The 16,664-nt window shown below is 46.2% G+C and overlaps 1 protein-coding gene and 1 long non-coding RNA gene across 4 annotated transcripts in view; one reads left to right on the forward strand and one right to left on the reverse strand.

Moving 5' to 3' along the window:
* The window catches only part of LOC144101949 (uncharacterized), a 196,921-nt gene that overhangs the window by 90,257 nt on the left and 90,000 nt on the right, over nucleotides 1–16,664 (reverse strand). The window lies entirely within an intron of this gene.
* LOC144101548 (sterile alpha motif domain-containing protein 3-like) lies at nucleotides 614–10,609 on the forward strand. Its single transcript, XM_077634713.1, has 10 exons — nucleotides 614–634; nucleotides 2,351–2,473; nucleotides 2,558–2,631; nucleotides 3,612–3,761; nucleotides 4,183–4,270; nucleotides 5,092–5,253; nucleotides 5,820–6,032; nucleotides 9,084–9,255; nucleotides 9,743–9,828; nucleotides 10,226–10,609. The coding sequence occupies exons 1-10, from the start codon at nucleotides 614–616 to the stop codon at nucleotides 10,508–10,510; spliced, it is 1,374 nt and encodes a 457-aa protein (XP_077490839.1). The 3' UTR covers nucleotides 10,511–10,609.

Below are 16,664 nucleotides of genomic sequence, written 5' to 3' on the forward strand. Positions count from 1 at the left end.
TGCGCCACCGACAACACTGACCGAGCACAACGCACCAACCCATAACGTAACGCAAGCACTTCGGAGAGGCCCTCGCCAGTGGTCACCATCGCTAATGCGCTTTCGCAAGGCCTACTGGGAGTCTTACTCCTCTCAGTAAAGACACAAACTAGTCCCTAACATGTCAATCAATTTAGAGATTTTAAATTTGTTGCGCCACCTGGGAGTAATTATAAAAAGTATTTTTGAGAATTTAAAAAACAAAAATTTGGAAATTTTGTGTTTACGAGATATATAGATGGCCAAAACATCGGTGTAAGCTTAATAATTTCTAGTTGATTTAAACTGCTGCAATTCTTTGCATGCTGTGTGTGACAAGTATCGCGACTACCTCTCGTTTTGCCAAGTTCACATAACCAGTGTTACTTCCCGCGCGCTGACGCCGCATCAGGTTGCTGCATCTGTCAGTGTGTTGTTTGGAAGTGCCTGTATACGATTCTGCCTCGCGATGCCACGGTGCCTCATTAGCGTACCAGACCTTGGTGCAGCAAGAACGTATACGCTTGATGGTGACACCATCAGCGCACTCAAAGAAGCAGTTGGCGCATGCCCGGATCTTGGCGGCAAGATCGACATGGCGTCGTACTCGTTCCAGGCAAGTGCACGTGTTCCTTTGCTTGTTTCCTTAACTTCCCAAATCGACCGAGATTGTGAGACGCCATAGGGGAGAGCTGCGGACAATTTAGACCACCTTGGGTTCATTTACCGCGCACAGACGTCGCACAATACACGATCCTCTAGAATTTCGCCGAAATGCGACCGCCGTGGCAGAGGTCGAGCCGCGTCTTGCGGGTCAGCAGCCGAGCACTATAACCACTGAGCCACCGCGGTGGCACCCGGTAAGGTAGCGTTACGCGGAAGTACTGTTAACTGAGGCTCTTCGCCAAATGTTCGAACCCGGATAGTGTTTTCATCACTAAGAGAGGCGTCTGGTACGTGTCGTGTTCCGCTTGTCAGCTGCGGGCCGAGCTGCAGCTTTTACATTTGTTTGTGTAAGAGCACATGTCGCACTTTGTACTCTCCCTTCGTGTTAATTTGCGCTACTAATGCGTAAGGATTACATGCAGCAGTGTTTCTATTTTTGTTACTGGCCTCACGAGAACAGGCATTGCTGAACTGTGCTAATATTTCTGGCGATAGTTGAAATACAGTAACTCGAGGCCGGTAAACTTTTGAGGTTTCTCAATCGCGTTTCGGGCTTTGCGTTCTTTCATAGTTAAATTGATAAGGGCCGAAACCTGTGTGCATGATTCAGGGCGAAGGCGGTCAGCTAAGATGCGTTGCCGTCGAAGCGTTTTGTCCATGTCTCTTGCTTCGTAGCTTATTAAAGAATGGCTCATCGTTGTCCGTCCGCCTGCGAAATCTGTCACACTATGACGGCATCCATGACATAATTCCTATAACCCATATACTCTTGGCAATTACTAAGTAATGGGTGATTAGTGAATTAGTAATTAATCGTTAATTTGTAAAAAGTAAAAAATCAAAAGTTAAAACCCTAAGCAAAAAACATGAATATGTTAAAGAAATAAAAAATTGAAAAAATAACGCAATTAAAAATAAATGAGAAATAAAACAAAAAATACATGGCCTACAGGTGCCATGAAAAAAAAACAGTGTTTTAGAAAGTTCCCTGTTTTTGCATTCCTGCACGTAAGCAGACTTAGTGGCCTCAGAATTTTTTTTTTCCGAGCCTCCCAAAATTTCGATTTTCGCCCAGAGATGCTACTTGTACATAGTGTGGCTAGTGAGGCAGTCACCCTCGGACTTTACACGTGAGCCCTTTGCCATACTGCTGCTTCTACTTGTTCTGGCTTCGCCTTAGTTATCGCGCCGTGCAGCTTAGCTGTGATCGCCGATGCCATGCATAGTCCGCAATAGACATAGTATTCTATTTTCCGCGGCTGTGAAGCATAGCTGAAAAAAAAAGAAAATAGAATTATGCCTGTCAGTAATGAAGGGCTAAAACACTTCTTGTGGGGCTACATGTTAGCACACTCAAGAGTGAAATGCATGTCATGCCCAGTACAAGCGCTTCATCCACTGTGTTGATTTCTTTTATTGGTTGGTGGAGGATCGCTCGTCATGCAAATGCGTATTAGTGATTTTGCTCATATCAGAATAAATCCAGGGCACATTACTGGGCTGTTTTCCAATCTGAATGCATAACTCTGCTGTTTCACAGTTACGTTAGTTTGCTGCACTAGGCAACGGAGGAAGTGACGGCTGTCCTCACCGCATGAACTTGCCATGCATGGTTTCCTGAGGTTCGTGCACAGTATAAAAGCAACTTGTTATTTACCATTTACAGATCCTGGACAAGACATTTGATGAGTATGTCAATCTAGGTCCTGAGGACAGTATCTCCGACTTATCAAAGATTAAACTGCTTGCACATGGCAATGATCAGCAGTGTGCACCGACATCTTCAGAGGTATTTGGACTCGGTAGTCACATATTCAATGAAATCTCTACTCAGTTTCGAATTCATGAATGAGTTATCTGTTTTTTCTTGCAGCACACTCTGTCGGACAGTACTGTGGCGAGTGGCGGAGACACCCACGAAAATCACCTTGATGTGTCCTTCAATCTGTAAGTGCGTTGAGTGGTACAGTATAATCTCAATAATGAGTCTCTCAGGATCACAAAATAATATTTATTTCACCTGTTAGCCATGTTGTAAGAAAGAATAATTGAGTGTACAGGCAGAAAGGTCGGCCTGGTGGTGCATATCTATATATCAAACTACTACTCCGTGTTGGAGATGGGGAAGAGGAAAAGAGGGTTCAGAAACAATCGAGCCATAAACTACAGCACGGGAAATGAAACTGCACCTACCTGTTATGGCTAACAGCATTTATGTCTGCTGCCCAGTTTCTCGGTGCTCGCAATGCGCACTTATCAACTAGCAGTGACAGCGGTGCTGATGCCAGAGTAATGCATTGCTCACTGGGGCATTCGCCGCTCCCATGTTTGTATTGTCCACAGTTTGAAGTAAGACTGTTCGCTACGCCTCAGATTTTGAAATTAAACACTGCACTTGTCGTAGGAAATTTTACGAATTCGAATCATATCGAAATTTGTTGAAGATGTCATTACATCACTGAGATTCTGCTTGGATGTAATTCTGCTTTTCTCATAATAACGCTGCCTTTTTCAGAGTAAGAACACTAAGATTCCTAAAGTCCGATTGTCATAAATATTCCAAAGCACGACACGCTTCACATAGGCATCCAATATGTCCTTGGCTGTTGTTGCAGTTGGAATAGAGGCAAACTTGATCAGAATTCTGTCCAACAAATACATGCGAATGTTCATTGCTGATTTTATATACATTTCAGTGCCCCCTAATGTCTATACTAGAGTTCTGGAACCTTGACAGTGAATTTATTGCGTGGGTTGGCTGGCACAGACATTGTTAATCTTATGCAGAAGGTGTACAATTAGAGTGCAGTAGAACAGGCAATGTGAATTTTTTTCTCTGTGTCCCCGTCAGGAACGGAAGGCACAGATACTTTTGTATCTGTAGCAGTCTGTTGAGAACTGAGCTCTAAACTGCAGCTTTCTTGTAGGCCTTCACACTCTGATGACGATGGCCACAACTTCAAGCTGCCATCTCTTGGGAGCCTCCATGAGAGCATCCACAATGGCAGCCCACTTTCTTCAGCAGCGTTCCGCAAAATTGTCGATCTGCTGTTCTCAGAAATGAAGAAGAGCACTCTGTAAGTAAATTCCCTCTAATTTTGGCAGCTGTGAGGTTAGCAATGAATGCTGAGTTAAGATCAGTCAGAACTAAATGGTATATTTTACAAAATTCTTGTTATCATAAGTAATGTGTAAAGATTTAACCACCAGGCTTGTAAATTTCTCTAATTTTTGGGAGAATGAGTAAAACTTTGATAATTGCAAGTCGGGTAGTTCAAAAACTCGGGTAATTCATAGAAAATTTTCATGGCCCCATAATTAGTAATGGAAATTTTCTGGATAATTTTAGCTAGAAATGCACACTGTCTTAGCAAATTCATTGATGTTAACTATGAAAACATGCTTACGCAAATATTTCATGGTCAGTGCAATAAAGCTAAAGCCATAAACTATCTCTGTGCGGATTCTAGTAATGTTAATATTGTCAATATTTTTCAGGTTCCCAACTCGTCATTTTTACACAAGAGTCACCTCGCTCTTGCTAGAAAATCACCCACAATTGAGAGACGTTGTAGGAAGTGGAGCTGTAAGTATATTGTTATTTTACCGGTGACAGCCAGCTGGATATTAAGATTTTGCGAACATCCTGGCAACTTAATATATATACAGGAACGGTGTTATTTAGTTGCTACTTTCAGTAAACTGTTGCATGAAATTGCAGCATGTTTGCAGCTTGCAGCATTCATGTTCCATGACAGTGAAGAGCCCCTCCCATTTTGCAGTGTTGGGAGCCAAACTCTATTGAGGTGTATTTGACCTGCCTTCCTTTTTTCTCTCTCCATTATCATGTGTGCTGTTCTAGATAATGGTAGCTGCACTTGCTTCTGATGGAGAACGCCAGTTTCGGCTAGCTGGTTCATTAAAAAAAAGACAAAGCAGCACTGACGACCGAAAAAGGATAAACATGTAGTGACTACTAATATCTGAAAATTGGTTTTATTTTCATCTGCAATAAATACCAATCAGAAAGAAGTAAGATCATGGACACCACATGGTCCGAGTGTGACGATTTCTGAGACGAAGGAGCTTAAGAGTTCAGATAAAGCAGTTTCTTCTTCAAGAGTGATTGAAGGCATGCTGACACAGGTCTCGCCTTTTGTGTCGATGATGAAGGTTCCATAGATTTTCTGGCTGTTCTCTCTTGATATCTTCAGATGCATGTCTGATGAAGTTTTGGTCCGCAGTTTTTACAACATTTTCAGTGCATAGAAAGATTGCGCCCTTTGGCACTGCTTGGCGAAGTTGCATGCTCTATCATTCGTAGTGAATATTGGATTCAGCGTATTCTTTTGTGATAAGTGATGTCTGAATTTGAACGCACTGAATTTTATTGCTCATAATTTCCAGGACTCCTGGAAGGTAGCTCTGCGCTACAGGTTTAAAAACCAACGAAGGGTTCTCCCTAGCGACGGAAGAATAGGTGAAAACCGAACAAAATTTGCAGCCCGGAGAAAATGCAGCGAGGCAGCAGGCGCAATGGAGCTTGAGCGGCAAAAAGTTCGAAAGCTGGTGAGGGGCATTCTGCAGTAAAATACATTTTGATTTCAATTTTTTGAAAAGAGGATGATGTGTAGCAAAGTAATAAAGAGCACAAGTTTTTGATTTGCTAATGCCTTAAATAATTACATTTTTCTATGCTCAGAATGTAATAGTGTTTATTTTTGGGCTCTCTAGTGTTGTTATTTGGTATCGAAATATTTTGGATCGGTAGAGTCAGAAGAAAGTAAGAGCCATAAATCAAAAACAGCAAAAAGGTAACAAAACGCAAGGGTATCCTTTTAATGGGGCCTTTTTTTGGGGGTACTAATAAAATGTTTTGGTATTTGGCCACAGTACTTTGTGGGCTGGATGCCAGTTAGCAGATGGGAGCTAGGCCAAGTGTTAATATAACTATTTGGCATTTTTCGTGACCCATGAAAGTCTAGGTGGTTGTGAGTTTGTGAAAATGAATTGCATAAAAGCACAGTTAATGAGACCAGCTTTAGACAGTACCGCTTAAACATTGCTGTATGGTTGCTAGCATAGCACACGTCTATTTATGTCACAGTCAGTTACATTGCTGTTGATTCTTTCAGGCTGCTGCAACCTCTGCGATTGCTGGAGAGGATGAGGCCAGCTTTGTCATGCATACACAGTGGCTCATGGCTGAGTGCCGAAAAGCCTCTCCAGACGAATGCCAAATGCTGGAAAGGATGTCGGTCACATCCCGCCGCAGGATTGCTGATATATCAGCGTCGACAGTCAATGAGGCAAAGGAGAGATACCCCTACTTAATGAACTTTGAAAGGGTAAGTAAACTCTTGCTGCTATGTACGGAAGACAGCATCTACATTATGTTAGGCTGCTCGGTTGGAGAGGCAGCATTTGTTGAAAAAGTAATGGAGTTTTTGTCACTGGTCAGAAAACTAATTTTTAATGCACGCTAAACTAGAGTGCCTGAAAAAAAACATTGAAAATTGGAGAAAAAATGCCAAAATTTCGATGCTGAGTTTTCGGCACAGTAGCACCTCACTATACGCTGTAAAATGTAATCTAAATGAGCTGTTTGGGAATCAGCCAAGTGCCTGCAACCATGCACATCGTGACGTCATTGTAGCAAGCAACTGCTGACTAGTCGTGTGTTGGTTACTCCTGATTCCAACATTGTCTGTGCTGTGCAAAAACTGGTCACAGTTTAGTAATGTGCACACTGACCTGCTCTACAGGTTTTCAGGAGAATGCATACAAAGCATTGTGTACGTGCTCTTGTACCTTAACGCAAGAAAAGGTGCATAAGCATACATTTTTTAATCCATTGATGAGTCATAGGGATCTAATAATTTTGTTACTGCTGTAGTTAGACTAATGACTGCACTTCTACTAGCAGTTCCTGCATGTAGCTGTTCTGTTTCTTAAGCCGGGTCTCGCTGCATTACCTCCAGCGGTGGACGCCAATGGTAATTTATGCTGTCACACAATCCGGTGACTAAGTAGTAATCACTGGGCTGGTACTAACAACATAGTAAGCAAGAGCCATGCATGTGGTAACCAGGTTGTAAGCTTGGACGGTAATGGGACTGGGTAACCCATGAAGGAGGACACACAACACACACCTTAGTGTGGCAAAGTTTTAAGATTCAAAACCAAGTGAAACAAAACGAACCATATCACAATAAAAGCAGCTCGAAGTACCATGCTGTTTCAACTTTGCCTAGCCGAACAAACGACTGCCATTTTTTAATGTAAAAGCATTTCTTGGCTCATGACAGTGTTTTCTATGCGTCGAGTGCCGCAACAGAAAGTGTGCACTCATATAGTTGTAGAGCAACACGGATCACACGATCCCTACTAGTGCTTGTGGCAGAAACAGCCACCCGCCAGTGCATTGGCGCATTGCTTAACCACTGTGCCAGTGCACTGGTTGTGGTATGAGCACTCAACGCCATCTATGAACGTTCAGTATAGAGAATGACCATTTGTACATATACCGTATTTACTCGAATGTAATGCGAGTGGTGACTTTACATGCTACCTAGCGGGAAAAAATAAAACAACGAATGTAACGTGAGGCTTAAGGACGCAAAACAAAGCACCTTTAATAGAAATCGTGGCCAACATGTTTATTCATCTTCCCTGCTTTCGGGGTCCTCCTTTTCGCTATCGAAGTGGTAACTTCTGTCGTATCGATGTTGTTTGCCGCAGGGAGAATCCCTTCCTCTTCATGAACGTTTCGGCCCATCCACGAGATGCTCTAAACTTCCCATCTCCCGAGCAACGTCTCTAACTTTCCAACGGATCAGCTCGACACTGACCCCCTGAGACGGTTGCGCTGCTCGATAATAAAGCCCGCCACTTTTTATTACAGCTCGACGTGATGGCCGTGGCAAGGCCCACAAAATCCTTTGCGGTCAGGTTCACATTTTAAAAGCCCTCCCGCTGCATCCACCATGAGCGGATGGTTGACTCGTTGAGGACAGGTATTCTAGCTGCCCCAGAATTCCCGACCTCTTCAGCTAACAGGATCGCTTTTTAAAACGAGAGTCGCTACAAAAAAATACGTGACGACACGTTCAGCGCAATGCCACAACGAACACACAAAAAAATGACAGAGAACAACGTACCAATGCTTTGACTTTGGATGGATGAGGATTTGGCTTCCGTGGTACCCATGTTACCAGCATAAGATCGCAAAGCTGCGGAAACCAAAACCAAACTGATTGCTTTGAAATGGCTGCACCGCGACATTGCTCTAGACCAATCCAAGCGCGGTATTCGATTATAACGCGAGGGTAGACTTTAAGGGGAAAAAATCCGGGAAAAAAGCGCTTCATTCGAGTAAATACGGTATTATATGTATTGACCCACGGAGAAGCTCCGAATGGTGTGCGGCTTGGTGGCCACTGCAAACTAAGTTACACAAACGCACTGACAGAAACAGCAATAGTGCACAATGCTTTTGCATTTCTCCACTAAAGCAGATTCAGTGAGCTCGGTATACTCTTTTAATCAGAGATTGAACATTATGAAGCAAGTCGTAGGCTATGGACGCCGTAGCGAAGGGCTCCAAATTAATTTAGATAATCTAAGATTCTTTAACATCATTCGCATCCCACAGCGAACGGACGTTTTCGCATTTCACTTCCATTGAAATACGATAACAGCAGCCGATATCGAACTCCCTGCCTTGGAATCGGCGGCCGAACGCTAAAGCCACTGAGCCGTCATACCGGGTAGACTGATGTCATGATTTGCGTCGACTGCTTTGTATGCATTATGTCAATAACTTCTCCGGAAAAGGTTTTGCAGCACCTTTGTTTTGATGTAACAAAATTCTTTACTTATTTCTGATTTGCGAGATAAGTTTGCGGAATGAAAATGCGCTTTATAGTACTTTTCTCCCCAAAATTTTGTATTCTTCTGGGGATGAAAACAAAGCTGCTTTTTTTCCTAGCTTCCAAAATTTCTTTAGGTCTTACCTCTCTTCTGTGGACGCATGTTCTGTTATACTACAAAAACTCAGGTACTGCTTCCGAAAAATTGATGTGAAAAAGCTAGTGTTGAAATCCATTTGGGCAAAAGACTCATTAGGTGTGTCATGAAGGCTGTGCTTGTCCCAAGATTAAACTGTCAGCACCGTATCTTCTGATTTTCTTTCGTGTGTGACTCGAAATTTTCAGTTTCAAGTACACCTCAAGACATTAGGTGGTGTTAGTATTTTGTGATGTCAGAGTGCTCATATGAACTGTTTACATCCGTCAGTTCCTTGGCTTATATTCAGTAGATGCCATTGTAAAGTAAAATCACCACTTTGTGTATGTTTGGGTCTTGTTGTAACCACTTTTACATACTTTCTTTTTCAGTTTTGCAGCGACTTCCAAACCATGACAAAGATCAACCCTTCAGCCTGCATATCAGAGGGGATTAACAAAATTATGAAATTGGCACTAATGAAACTTATTACTTGTGAAGCAAGCACGTTGGATTCTCTGCGAAGTGCCGCAGAAATGGCACCGGAGAGGCTGCGAACACGACGTGAGTAGAGTTACAAGGCTTTATTGGTATATTTCAAACCTACACTCCATGTCAAATTATTTTTGCAGGGTTTCATCTTATAGGCTTAGCAGTACAGTAATATGTGGTTAAAGGCCTGGTTCTTTCGAGGTTTGCAACTCGTATCTTGTCCTATGAATGGAAAGAATTTGGTGGCATGTCACTTGGTATGCGGAATGGAAAAAAACTGGTGTAGTATAGCACAATTACGTGTGTAGAAAAGGAACATTGTGCACTATGTCAAGCACTGGACAATATTTTTAGACCTGTGGGAATGACCTTCAGGATGCAACGGAGATAAATAAGATTGTGTTAACCTAGCAGCAATGTTCCGTTGCTTTTGGGCACAGGAGATTACAAAGTGAATCACTTTCAAAACAGCCTTTGTCACATATTTAGGGAACTTTAGGAAAATACTAACTAAAAAAAGTGCAATCAAGCGTTCCCATTAAATGTTTTTCTTTTGCAGACATCCAAACGGTTGCAGTTCTGCGGATACTATCTGCAAACGTAAAGGAACTAAACGGATTGTCAGCCTTGTTTGTGCAAGAGGAGGCAAGTTTCTTATGATTTTGTGCTGCTAGAATGCGTGTGTAGACTAATGAGCTTTGCTGTGATACAAACAGGGGAAGCCTCTAATATCGGTGCAATTACTCTAGTATAATGGTGGAAATTTGATTCGCAAATATATTAAATAAATAAAACTAAAAGTTGTCATATAAAAAATGAGTGCTGCTGGCTGGGGTCCAAAAATTAACATTGTGCATAAATTAAAATTGCATGCATAAATATCAGAAAAGCCATTTGTATTGTTAACATTCTTTGTATTGCTTTGAAAAAGTGTATAACGTACAGATAACTTTATAAAGGGTAATTTATGCATGGAGAGATGAGAATGAATTAATACCTCATGAGCTGTTTCTAATAATGCAATATTTTCTGGCTACCACAGGACTTGAGCGTTCCTGCAACACCGTGCATCGTGTTCACGGGACAGGAGATTGAGGAGGCGGATTTTCTCTATTTAGAGGTGGACCGCGAGAAGTTGTTCAGGGTGAAGAACGCGGAGGAGGGACTGGCAGCTGTTCTGTCGGCCTACTGGCTTTTTAATGTCCAGTACGAGCGGAAATTATTTAACACCCTTGTTGTGTTAGAACGCCTGTTTCTTGGGCTTGCCCTAACCACACCCAGAGTGGTGGCCACGAAGTTTCTGAACAAGATTGCAAAAAGTGTGTAAAATATAGGCGAGGTGATTTTCTGTGCTATGTTGTTGCATTGTGATAAAGGAGTATAGACAGCTAACTTTTGGGTATGTGTTTTCTTGTTTGTAGTTGGGTGTAAGGCATTATTATACATGAATTACCACCTGGTATTCTCCTATGACTGCTGAATAATTTATCTGATTTCTTTCTCCTGCTGTTTCGGTTTCATCAGCCAAATGAGGACTGTGACATCAACTTGTGCTTACAGGTCACATGAGACATGAAAAAAACTGCAATATAATCACTGCTTCCACATTTATTGTCATTCCAGCTCTTGAGGAACGCTTGCTTCAGCACAGCAGTGAATTAAAATGAAGCAGCAATTAAATGGACATTTTTTCATGCCTCATTTGACACAAAAGCACTCTTTGAGCCATAGTTCGGCTAAAACTGAAACATGACAGAAAAAATTCGATTATAAATTACTTAGCGGTCATAGGCAAACATCACATGGTGATTCATAGTAGTAGTGTCTTCAGCATTTACGCTTCTATACCAGAGCTATGCCTGCACTCATATTATACAAGGCTTCCTGTGCCGCACATGCCTCAAAATGAGGAAAATGTGGCCAGGTGCTGTATGATGTGTATTATCGCCTTTGTTATGGAGGAAGTGTATGTTACTACCGAAGTGGTCAGCATTGTTTTCTGCATTGAATTTTTACTGCAGGCATGTCTGGATGGTGACCATACATGCATATCCGGCACATGCATGTGTGCATGGAGGGGCCCTTGAATGATGCTGTATACATATACACTGGGATCCAAACAACTGTAGCTATAGAACATTATGCAATTCGTGACAAGTGGCAGGTGCGGATATGGTATATAGAGGCATATATGGACACATTTGCTGTCGTGCATCAATCCTAGCCTTTTGCTTCTTTGGTGAACCAATGCAGAGCACCCTTCCAACACCCATTTTGAAGGGTGTTATGTTACACTAGCACCCTTCAGTATGGGTGCAACCTTTGCACCCTTTTGAATTTCTTGCTGTGCACCCTTTCATAAGGGTGCTGACCTCTGCACCCTTTCTCAGCACCCTTTTTCAAGCACCCAATTGGGTGTAAAGGGTGTTCGTCTGGGGACAAGCTGATTTGCACCCTTAAGGGTGAGAATCTGTTTAGTGTGTGCGTTTCGCGCTCGCACCTTGCGCCACTGTCACTGGACGGGACTCCGATTCCTTGGCGTAAATCGGTGCGGTACCTTGGCCTGGACATCGACTGGCGCCTTTCCTTCCGCCCCGCGGCGACCAAAGCCTGTCTGCAGATGAAGAGGATCATCGCCACCGTGCACAAGCTCACCGCTCGAGGACAGGGCATCTCCCAGCAAGCCGCGCTGCGGCTATACATTGCCGCAGCTTTGGGGTCGGTGCTCTATGCGCTGCCGCTCGTCACGGTGCGCAAGCCGTGCTGGAAGAAACTCGAGCTTCAGAACCGCAAGTCCCTGCCTAGGCCTACCCAAAAACTCGCAGTGCGCCGCAACGTTGGCCGAGGCAAGAGCGTGGCCACTTGAGCTCCAAGCAGCGCGCAGGGCATTGAATCACATCGACCGGCTTCACCGCGGACCGGACGGCGGCTCGCTGCTGCAGCGTATGCGCTCGCACTCCCGCTCACGAATGGGCGTGGCGCTGCTCGAGTATGAGCAATTGACACAAGGCCCACCCCCCTACGGCTCCTGCGCGCCCTGGCCTGCTGCCTCGGAGGTACAGCGAGAGATCGTCGGCATTGCGGGAAAGCGGAGCACACCCCTCTGTGCTGTGCAGCAGCTGGCCAGAGCCGTCATACACGAGGAGCTCCACGACCATCTCCTCGTGTACACCGACGGCTCAGTGGCCCGCGACAGCTGCTTCCTTGCTGCGGCGGCCACCATCACCGCCCTGCGACTGCACAGCCAGCAACACGCAGCCTTCCTGGGCTCCTCCACCACGGCGGAGTTGATGGGGATCCGGCTCGGGCTGGACCTGCTACTCACCCTCGGCCCTCCGCCGCCCAGGAGTGCTCTGCTGTGCGACTCGCGCGCCGCCCTCAGCCGCCTGCAATCTAACGGCAGCGGTACCCCACTAGTGCGGGAAATTCGCTCGCGCATCGAACGCCTCGCGCAGAGAGGTTGTGCCGTGCGTGCACAGTGGGTGGCCGGTCACTGCGGCATCGCCGGCAACGAAGAAGCTGACGACCTCGCGAACGCTGCACACCAACTACCTGCCAGCGATCTGCCCCTTGCACTGGAGGACGTGCGTGCGGCCATCCATGACCATCTCCGAAAGCAGCACCCCGACCCACGCATCGCCGGAGGTGAGCGCATCGACAGTGTCACCGGCTGTCGCGCACTTACACGGTCACAACGTGCAATCTGCCTTCGGCGTGACAGTCTGCCTTCTTCATGTCTGGACCAATGAGGGTGTCGGATTATATAAAAAAAAGACGTTGGGTATGAATGTGAACCAATCATGATCAGAGTTTTGCTACTTGTATTATCTAGCAGCCAGTGGGGTAGGTGTCGGCATTTGACGTCGGCGAATTGTCGGTTCGGTCGATCTGCCGCTTGTCTTGGAGAAGAAACAACGGTTAGGGCTAATACTTGGGTGCTTTTTGTCGTTCTGCGATGAGTGATACCGGTGATGCAATGGAACGGCCGGCAGCGCTGCCTGCGGCGCCATCAGAGTCGCTACCGGAGGAGTTGACTGCCGTCGACTCTACGCCGGCACCCGATATTCCGGGCCCACCTGTGAGCCTGATCGAGAAGGATCCAGAAGTCGTTGCTGCTGAGCAATGTGCAGAGCAGAACCAGCTTGAAGTGGGAGAGGCCAAACAGCCCGTCTCTGTTATCTGCGGGGCCATTCCGGCGCAGCAGCCGTGTGAAGAAAGGCAAAAATTTCTACCGTCTGTGAGCCTGCCATGTTCAGAAGTTCACTGCAATAAACTGAGTTCACTGAGTTCACCACACTGATCCTCCGCGCGTGCATTGGCTGCGTGTGGCCCGGGGAACGACGGGTGCGTCACGGAATCGCGACGAGTGATGTGTGTGACGGATGCGGTGCAGTGGAAAAACTAGAACATCTGCTCCTTCACTGTGCCGCGTTCGCAGATGCTCGTCGCGATATGCCCACGGCCTATTTATGCAAATGCCTCTCTGCGGTTACAATTCGTTCTGTAATTTTTTTTCCAGATGGGGAACGCTACACTTTGGTGTTCCAGGCTTTAGAAATCACACAAAGTCAGCCATCAGCTGCCGTACCAGGTGCATCTACTGCATGCGCAGTAGGCGCCTCCGTTTCTGCCTCGGCAGAAGCAGCTGCTCCTATCTCTGCGTCAGACAGAACTGCTTCTGTCTCGGCAGAAGCAGGGGCTGCTATGTCTGCTTCTGACAGATCTTCTGCCTCGGCAGAAGCAGATGTCAGAAGAGATGTGGAGTTCACAAAAAACGCGGTTCTTAATTGAGAAGTACGTTGAACTGAAGGGTTTTGTGGGCAGAAAAGGAGGATTCAGGTAGGTTTTTTAGTCTATTCCCGAATCTCTGCAGCGTGCTTTGCAACACATGCATCAGGACAGAGACGAGGAGTGGTCGTATTTGATACACTGCTTGCGCTGAATGGTTACTGTAATCGGAGATATCGATTTCTGCTGCAGTTGCTTTCCAGACAGCTTTGCGGGCATTAAAAAAAATTCCAACTTGTCATTGTTGTGTGTGTTAATGTAAAAATTGCTTCGCCATGAATGACATCCAGTAATAAGGACTAGTATATGTCACCCAAGCATGCTTTAAGAAATGTATCTCTGTTACTGATCTGTTTTGACATTGTTGTGATCAGAGGCCCCGACAGCGGGAACAGACGAGCCCGGCAGGCACCATCGAACTATGTTTGACCAAAGGTGCTGTCGTCCTGAGAAGAGGATTAGGAACGGCTCCTGGCGACGGTGAGCTATGACGAAAGGCCTCTCATCCCTTCGTCCGGAGTATGGAATGCGGCATTTCTCCCGAACTGCGCCCTCACGTGGACCGGCAGAAAGACCCGAACAAAGGCGCCAGACCCGCCTCGCTCGCTTCCACTTGCGCGGCCAGACAAAGCGGGGGCGGACACGGCTGATTCATCTTACCCTCTGGAATGCCCGGGGCCGCCAGGACGCATCTTTCCACGGAGGGGATCACCGCCTACATAGCCAAAGACCTTATGCACATGGTCAACCCGTCGGAAACCACATTCCAGGACGCCTCTTTCCCACGGAGGGGATCACCGCCTGCTAAGCCAACGACCTTATGACCTGGTCAACCGGTCGGAAACAGCATTCCAGGACCTCAAGGCGCCAGGATTCCTTATCGCCTGTGCACGTGTTTGTGGGGGCGGAGCGGTCACGGGGTTAGGGAAGAGACTATGAAGAGTGTGTCTGCCCATTGGACGCTTGAGCAGCCACCGGTTTCCCTAGCTAGGTGCCTAGGGAATATCCACTGTATTTAAGCCGCGATTTGGCAGGTTTCACGGCACATCATCTCTGATTTTTGGTCTCGCTGCTTCTCTTGTAAATATGTAAATAAACCTTCAAGTTTACCAACCCTCCTGAAGGCTTCCCTCCGTCGTCTTCAGAGTTCATCGTCATGCGGTGAAGACCTCGGTCCTGATAACCAAGCATATCAACTGGTTGGCAGCAGTGGGATGGTCTGCGCCTGGTCCTGACTCTGGTATGGTAAGTGCGCGGTCTTTCTCTTGGACCATTGCCAGGTTTTACATCTTTGGAAAAATGTTAGCCTAGGTAATCGAAGGTTGGTATAAGAGGCAGCCGGGGCTCCTCTGACCACGTGAGTAGAGACTTGCCGTTGCTTAAATAGTCATGGACTGGAAGAAGCTGCGCAAACCAGACCTAGTTCTCGTATGCGGGGAATTGGGCATTGATTGTGGGTCGATCTGTAGAAAACCTGAATTGATTAGGGCAATTGAGGATTTTGGTGCGGACGAGGAGGAGATAGTAGAATGTTGGGAGCTAATTAAGGAGTTGGAGAAGGAAAGGGAACAAAAGAAGCGAGAGGATGAACAAAAAGAGCGCGAAGAGCAGGAAAGGGAGCACGAAAGGAAGCGCGAAGAGCAGGAAAGAGAGATCGAGAAAAAACGGCTCGATCTACAGATAGCTCAGGCTGCACAGGCAGAACGCACTAGGCTAGAGGTGCCAAACACAGTGGCAAGCCAGGCAGCATCAAAAATAAAAATAAAGGACCTCTTGCAACCGTACCAACTAGGAGAGGACATAGGGCTCTTTCTCGTGAACTTTGAGCGGGCATGTGAAAGTTGCGAGTTCCCGACCGAGTCTTGGCCGCAGAAACTTCGGACCATTCTTCCATGTGAGGCGGCCCAAGTACTCGCTCGTCTGGCAAAAGAAGAGGCGGCAGACTATACTAAAGCAAAAGGCAGCACTCCTAAAAAAGTATCGCCTGTCCGCAGAGGCCTTTCGGCGCCGCTTCAGGGAGGCCAGAAAACAGCCTATTCAGTCATTTCCGGATTTTGCGTATAACCTTAAGGCAGACCTGAAGGAATGGCTAAAGGGAGAACAGGCTTACGGAACTCAAGATAAAGTAATAGAGGTGATCTGCCTGGAGCAGTTTTTTTACTCTTTGAGGGAAGAAATGCGCGTGTGGGTGCAGGACAGGCCGGGAAATAAAACCCTAGAAAGTGCAGCAGAGCTGGCCGAAGAGTTCTATGCCAAGCGCGTAGCAGAGGGTGCGCGTGCCCCCGTAAGCCCCAAAGTAGAACAAAAATTTCCACGGATCAAGACAGGAGGGGCAGCAAGCCACAACTGGGAGCGGAACGAGGGCCACAAAGCAGAATCAAGCAACCCCACAAAGGGGGGCGACCGAAAAAGAGAGGGATAAGGCTTTTGAAGCCAGAAAGAAACCAGTGTGTTTCCGTTGTCGCGAGCCCGGTCACTTCGCCAACGCTTGCAGGAAGCAGGAAATCGTTCTCTCCTTGGTGGAGGCGGGCGATGAGAACATACGCCTGCTAGAGCCAAACCTGAAAGACATGCAGGTTAATGGAAAACCGTGCCGGGTTCTGAGGGACTCCGCGGCCACCATGTACGTAATCCACCCCACGTACGTGAACGCAGCTGATTTTACTGGGGAATGTGCAGGGATTAGGCAGGTG

This window comes from Amblyomma americanum, chromosome 8, assembly GCF_052857255.1.
Source record: "Amblyomma americanum isolate KBUSLIRL-KWMA chromosome 8, ASM5285725v1, whole genome shotgun sequence".
Lineage (NCBI taxonomy): Eukaryota > Metazoa > Arthropoda > Arachnida > Ixodida > Ixodidae > Amblyomma > Amblyomma americanum.

Bases quoted from the DNA above. Each gene is read 5' to 3' on its own strand.
- LOC144101548 (XM_077634713.1), top strand. From the start codon at position 614: ATGGCGTCGTACTCGTTCCAG. The intron at 3,762-4,182 runs GTAAGTAAATTC...AATATTTTTCAG, and splicing joins GAAATGAAGAAGAGCACTCT to GTTCCCAACTCGTCATTTTT. The intron at 9,256-9,742 runs GTGAGTAGAGTT...TTTCTTTTGCAG, and splicing joins GGAGAGGCTGCGAACACGAC to ACATCCAAACGGTTGCAGTT.